This window comes from Sphaeramia orbicularis, chromosome 6 (assembly GCF_902148855.1).
Source record: "Sphaeramia orbicularis chromosome 6, fSphaOr1.1, whole genome shotgun sequence".
Taxonomy (NCBI): Eukaryota; Metazoa; Chordata; class Actinopteri; order Kurtiformes; family Apogonidae; genus Sphaeramia; species Sphaeramia orbicularis.
The window spans coordinates 40,252,929-40,259,744 of record NC_043962.1 but is presented as its reverse complement, the minus strand read 5'-3'; the positions used below and the strand labels follow the sequence as shown (position 1 = coordinate 40,259,744).

The following is a 6,816-nucleotide window of genomic DNA, read 5'->3' as shown; positions in this document are numbered from 1 at the left end:
CAAACAAAGATCAACTCAACCAATCACACCTGTCAATTATCATCATAGGTTGTATTTGTGGTGAGATATTAATAACAAAGGAAAACTTTAAAGATGGACCATCAGGTCACTTATCAAAGGGTTCAAATTAAACGGAGATGAGACTAAACTGAGTCCTGAAAGAAAACTAGCATTGACCGAGTATTTTTAGAAAGAATTTCAGCATGAGTCTATGGGAGCCATGAGTTTTAGGAGCAATCCACAGTAGTCATCAGCTATATTACACTTATAGATATGTTTGCAGTAGCTTCATTTAGGACCTATTCAGTCTCCATTGAGAAGAAATACTAGAGCTGCAACCAATTACGGTAATCGATTAGGTGCTTGAAGTCAATACAAAAATTCCCGATTCGATTAATCGACTCGAATTGATTGAAGGGAGATATTCTATTGCAGTTTTCCTGAACTGAAGCTTCTTTATGTGTCACAATAAACGTCTGTGTGAAACACAACAGTGGAACCAATGTTTAACAGCAGAGAAATGAAGGACACAAAGCTTTGATTCAGGAGAATTGTGGTTGAATGATTTTTTTGGATCCTTTTGAGTTGATTAACCAGTTGCAGCTCTAAAAAATACACCATTATTTAATGAAGGGTAGATTCCTTATGTCTCATACAACTCCTACTTGCAGTTTTAAGACAGAAAATGTTCAAATTGGAATATTTCACGGTGAAGTTGCAGATGGCGACCTCCTCAAACGCCTCTGTAGGGGTCACTGAAAATATTAATTGTCCTCATTAGTGACAAATTCTCAAATTCTCTTATTACTAAGTAAACCACATTTATGCAAACGGTCAATTTCTCTTTCAACTGGGTCCCAGTAAATACCTTATTTCATACACACAGGACCCTTTAAGATTATGGCTACAAGACAGTGTTACCTTTAACTGGAACCAAAGTGTATTTTCCTGTCACCTGATGAGTTCATCTGAGTGTTTAACATCACTGTCTTCTGACAAAAACTGTATCTGACAGTCTGATTTAAGGTCTGTCTGTCACATGGGATTAAGAATCAGGACACTTAAAGTGAAGTGACTCTAACCTACTTCGATTTTGTCAAATAATTAAGAAAAACAACAAAATGACTTAAAATGATCTGATGATAGGTAGATAATTTGTTCAAGCTGATTTGCTTGATTAAATAAATGTTTAATTGGCTGTATGTAGTATTTCTACTTTCAAATTAGGGCTGGGCAATATGGGAAAAAAATCATATAATTTTTTTTCTTATCAGATAATATCAATATGTATCACGATATAAATCAAATCACTATTTTTGTCAAGCTTAAATTTTCCGTTACTCATAAGTTAGTTGTGAAGACACCAGAAGGTTATTTTTGATTTAAATATGATTTATTTTCTGTCAGAGATTGAACATGACAGATGCGCTGAAGAACATTATACAACTGTTTCAGATAAATCAAACAGGTACACATACTTAAAAGTAAACTAAAAGTCTGACCAGCAGACAAAAGCTTTCAAGTCTTAAAAGAGAACACAAATAAAACAGACCATCTTCACCAAACAATACTGGTGGGTATATACGTGGGGGTGTGTTCCTTAGCTGCCGTAACTGTTGTAAACCAAAAATGAAACTTGACTGTTCTTATGTCTGTCAAAACATGGATGAATTAATTCTATGGAAATTGTATCAAGCATGTATCATATTTCTATCGAGAAAAAGTTATATCGCAATATATATCGCTATCATTTTATCGCCGAGCCCTATTTCAAATATTACAAAATGACCTAAAATTATCAATAGAGTGGTCAGAATAAAGAGCTCTGAAATTATGCCAATACACTGGAATGTAATATGAACTGAATCTATTCACACCTGTCTGGCAGATTTATGTGACCACTAGAGGGAGTAGTGACTAACTATGCCGTCTCCAATGGTGATGAAAACTAACGCCACAGAGCCTTTGACCAAAGATTTACGGTTCAGACTAAACTGTGACATTTCTGACCTTGTGCGGATGATTCCAAACAGATCTATAGTTCAGCTATTGACAACACAAACCGTACAGAAAACGGAGGTGATTTGTGGTTTTACTGTGGCTGTTTTTTGTCTAAAAACAGAGCGGACACAGTGTTATTTTGAACAACTGTCAGAATAACCACCTATGACTTTTAAAGCTATACCTACCGATGTGGCATGTCTCACAGCACTTAGTAAAAATTTGAACATGAACAACCCGCCTCCCTCCAAAGCCCCGCCCACATCCCCCTGCTCTGACACTCTCCTCCTCTCGCCTGATGCACATGGTGGAAGCGGAGGTGGAGGCGGAGGTCTGGTCCGCTTCGGTGTGTCCGCGGACCCCTCCCACAGTAATTAGACACCATCATCTACCTGCCGTGGCTCCTGTTTCATCAGTAAACCCTGTATTTAGGGGTCTGGTCTGTGCAGCGCTGGGTCAGTGTCCTCACTGCACCACAGAGATGAGGTGCCCAGGCGATGGGCGCGCACACTGTGAACAAGCAGCCTCCGCAAATTTTCTGTGGACAGCTGAGGTTTCATAGTCCATACATTTATCATCCTACATTGTGTGACACCAAGTACATGTACGTGTATGAGTCCTGCGGTCATAAAAGCTGAGCTTTGTGCAGACCTGTCTGTTTAGTCCAGTACACCTGACTTCCGGACTTTTATCTCCATCCTTCATTCATCAGACTCCTGTTTGTTCCCCTTGGTTGTTGTTTCTGTTAATAAATCCGTTTTTTCCCTTCCACATGTGCATTTCAGTTCTATCCATACACATCCTAGACAGGAGCCTGTGGTCAGTGACAGGAGAAGCAGCATGAGTGAAGCGTCAGATTCAGAGGTACCCATATCGGACGCGGAGACGGCGATAATGGATCGGATGCTGGACAGTGGTAATGGATGACTGACAGGAGGCTCAGCCAGGCTCGGCCAATTATTTCATTCGGCCCGGATAAAATGATTGGTCAGAATTTTATCAGAAATATGAGCAATATATGAGAATTAAACATTTTTGAGTTTCAATACCTGGTGGATTTCTTTCACATCTTAGTTTGACACACGCTTATTAGGAGCATTTTAAGATGACAAAAGAAAAATGTAAAAATGCCACATCATATGGCATAGCTTTAATCTGAAAAAGAAAACTTGATACCACAATACAGATATGTGTAAACAATAATCTCTATACTTTATTCAGTGACACAGTCTGTGGATACATATGCCGTATTTCCTCTACATGGTACTGGCTCAATTCGACTCTACTCGACCTTTTTGCGTTTCCATTACGTAAAAGAACCTGATATCTGGTACCCAGTACTACTTTTTTAGTACTTGCTCAGCCAAGGTTCCAAATTGGGTGAAGAGATACTAAACTGTGATGCGTAAACAATGCAGACCACTGATTGATCAGATAGTTGTCCCTGCATCATTGTGTCATTAATGTGCAACACACCATTTAAAAAAACCCAAAACATTAAATATAGAGGTAGGTTAATCGATGATGACAGCCGACAAAACTACACCATGGTAGGTCGAGGAGGTTCAGAAATTTCTGTTCTTGGTGACCGATGAAAAGATTCAGCGTGACCTTGTTGGGGCAACACGCAATGAGCGAATTTATCAGCAACTCTCTGAACAGATGCTACAGAAGTTATGTGCAGCGTCACTATGACGTCCAGGTACTCTAAAGGCAGTAGTATCCTGTAATGGAAACGGTCTCCAGGAATAGTACCTGGTACCCGAGTCGAGTCTGTGCCACATAGTGGATAGGTGCCAAGAGTGTTGATTCATTGGTGGTTCTGGTACGTGACTTCCCCCTGACTGGTGAGAGTTTGAAATAACAGTACTGCAAAGAACCACTTTAAACAAAGATTAAATTAATAAAACTCAAACAGCATTATTGGTGGGCGAGGAGCTTCTATTATTTATTGCTTTTTTAGTCCTATGTGGGTTTTTTTCTTTTTTGTTCCTTTCTTTATTTTTTGCTAGTTTCATTTTCTCTACTTGAACGCATTTCCACTGTTTCTTTACACTAATAAAAAACTAAATATTGATAGCTATATATTAATGTTGTTGTATAACAGATATTAACAAACATAGACTTTTGTTAATCAGTTAAGTTTAATAAAGATGATTATTTAGAACCTCATGAACCACAGAGAAGGAAATCCACCAAAATAAAAGTCTGACAATGAAAACTTCAGCAGCAGAGCATTAGTTTGTATTCCACTCCTCACCAGATATCAAGTAACTGAACTGAAACAATGGTGAACCATATGTGTCTCAGTTTGTGATCATTACATCATTTTAATCCTTTATGCCTTTTCAAACATAAGTGCTTTTCTTCTGCTAAGATTTTCAAAAGGCTTCAATTATCACTTTATGTGATAGCATTTAAAGTCATTAAACTCATTACGAAAGGACTGATTTCTTCTATTTTTCATATAAATTGTGTTTAATACCGTAATTATTTGTTAAGAATAAGTTACCTGTCAAAAATACAGAAATTAATATATTAAAAAATACTTCCAAGTTGATCAGTGTTTTAGTTTAAAAATATATGTAACATGTAGGAAAATATTACAGCAAATAATTTATTTCTTATCATTTAGACTGTCCACAATTACGTTAAAAGATGTAACTATTAGTTCATTCTAAATAAATAATGTGAAAAATTCTGTCTTATTTCATTTCTATATTTTCGTCCTCGCTGACTTTTTCTGTCTTATATATATCTGAATACTAAATGTTTGACTGTAAAATTAGGTGAAGAAAATTGACTTTACATGCTGTAAAATCTAACATTTGTTTTTCTCAGGTTCTGTCAGATTTTTCATTTTGGTGTTTAAGATGAGTATTACGTTGTGATTCTATGTTTATTGTGTTGTATTGTTCAAGTGACAGTTGCATTGTGCTGGTATTGTGTTTTTGTGTCTTTTGTCTGCAACAGAGAGGCCTGAAGGAGACACACTGGCAGCTGTCTGTTTGTCTTTGTCCTGTTTTTCTAAGAGAAATGCCGATTGTGATGTCTAACACAAAAACGTTGCTGAATCAGGCTGTTTGGACAAAAAGCTTCAGCTGCTCAGGTGCTATAAAGAGCAGCAGCTGTGGACAGGTAACACACAGCACATCCACCAGCTCCATCGACAGGTCGTCAAGCGACAAACTCACCAAGAGGAAACATGACTTCCAGCAGCATGAGCATGAGCAGGGTGAGAAAATCTGGTAGTTTTCAGTCGCTTCACACTGAAAGTGGCTGAACTTACCATTTACTTAATGTTATAATATTAAAGTGGCTGTGATGTAATTAGTACTTGCTAGTACTTGTAGGACACTGAGTTGGACACCACAGTGGTACATGGAAACTAATCACAAAATGTTTCAGTTAAAGAGTGGCTTGGTTTCTTGTCACCACATCACCACCAAATTATGTTGCTTTACACTATTCAAAATTCAATTTTCCACTTTGTGTGAAAGGTGTTGACTATTACTCTGAAACATGAAATCAACTACATTTTTAATTCTTTTTGTCTCCTGCAGTGGCCTATAGCTACTTCTGTTTTTATTTAGTTTTTTATTAATGACCTGTTTAATGTGTTTCTCTCTCAGATCGTCTTCTACGAGGACAGGAACTTCCAGGGTCGTTCCTATGAGTGCAGCAGTGACTGCGCTGACATGTCCTCCTACCTGAGCAGGTGCCACTCCTGCAGGGTGGAGAGAGGCTGCTTCATGGTCTACGACCGCACCAACTTCATGGGTAACCAGTACTTCATGAGGAGGGGCGAGTACGCCGACTACATGAGCATGATGGGAATGAACGACTGCATCAGGTCCTGCCGTATGATCCCCATGGTAACCACACACACACACACACACATCACACCTCTGCATCCTATCACCCTGAAACACAACAAATCTGAGCAGTCATTACCCATCACTGACCATTTGTGTCTCTGTGTTGCAGTACCGTGGCTCTTACAGGATGAGGATCTACGAGAGGGAGAACTTCGGAGGCCAGATGTACGAGCTGATGGACGACTGCGACAACATCATGGACCGTTACCGCATGAGCAACTGCATGTCCTGCAACGTGATGGACGGACACTGGCTGATGTACGAGCAGCCCCACTACAGAGGCAGGATGATGTACATGAGGCCTGGAGAGTACAGGAACTTCATGAACATGGGCTACAGCGGTATGAGGTGGATGAGCATGAGGCGCATCATGGACTCCTACTACTGAGTTCCCATGTCAACCCTGAAACATATCAATAAAGTCTCTCTCAAATAAAAAAAATAAACTGTCTCTGTCTTTGAAACAAACAAAACAGCATCAACAGATAAAGATCGCAGCTTTCTAACCTATTAAGTTTACATGCGTATATATGTATAACAAATAGCTTATATCAGGGGTGTTCAGTTCTGGTCCTCTGGAGCCACTATCCTGCATGTTTTAGATGTTTCCCTCTTCCACTCCACCTGACGGTCGTGATCAGTCTTCTGCAGAGCTGGATGATAGGCTGATCATTTGAATCAGGTGTGTTAGAAGAGGGATACATCTAAAACTTGCAGGATAGTAGATCTGGAGGACCAGGATTGGACACTCCTGGCTTATATCTATCTCACAATGATGTACTAAAAAGGACAAACAGTCAGGTGAGACTGGAGTTCTACCTGTGCAGTTGATCTCCAGCACACAGTAACAGATCAGTAGCACAGAACAGCTCCACAGAGGATCAGCAGACTGAGATGTATTGTGGTTGGATCCAGTCCTCCACTAGTGAAACCCCAG

At 39.2% G+C, this 6,816-nt stretch overlaps 1 protein-coding gene across 1 annotated transcript; it reads left to right on the top strand.

Moving 5' to 3' along the window:
- Positions 1-5,197: 5,197 nt before the first annotated feature.
- LOC115421551 (gamma-crystallin M3-like) lies at positions 5,198-6,267 on the top strand. Its single transcript, XM_030137482.1, has 3 exons — positions 5,198-5,236; positions 5,634-5,876; positions 5,989-6,267. Exons 1-3 carry the CDS (start codon positions 5,207-5,209, stop codon positions 6,265-6,267), a joined length of 552 nt encoding a protein of 183 aa, XP_029993342.1. The 5' UTR covers positions 5,198-5,206.
- The last annotated feature ends 549 nt before the right edge of the window (positions 6,268-6,816 follow it).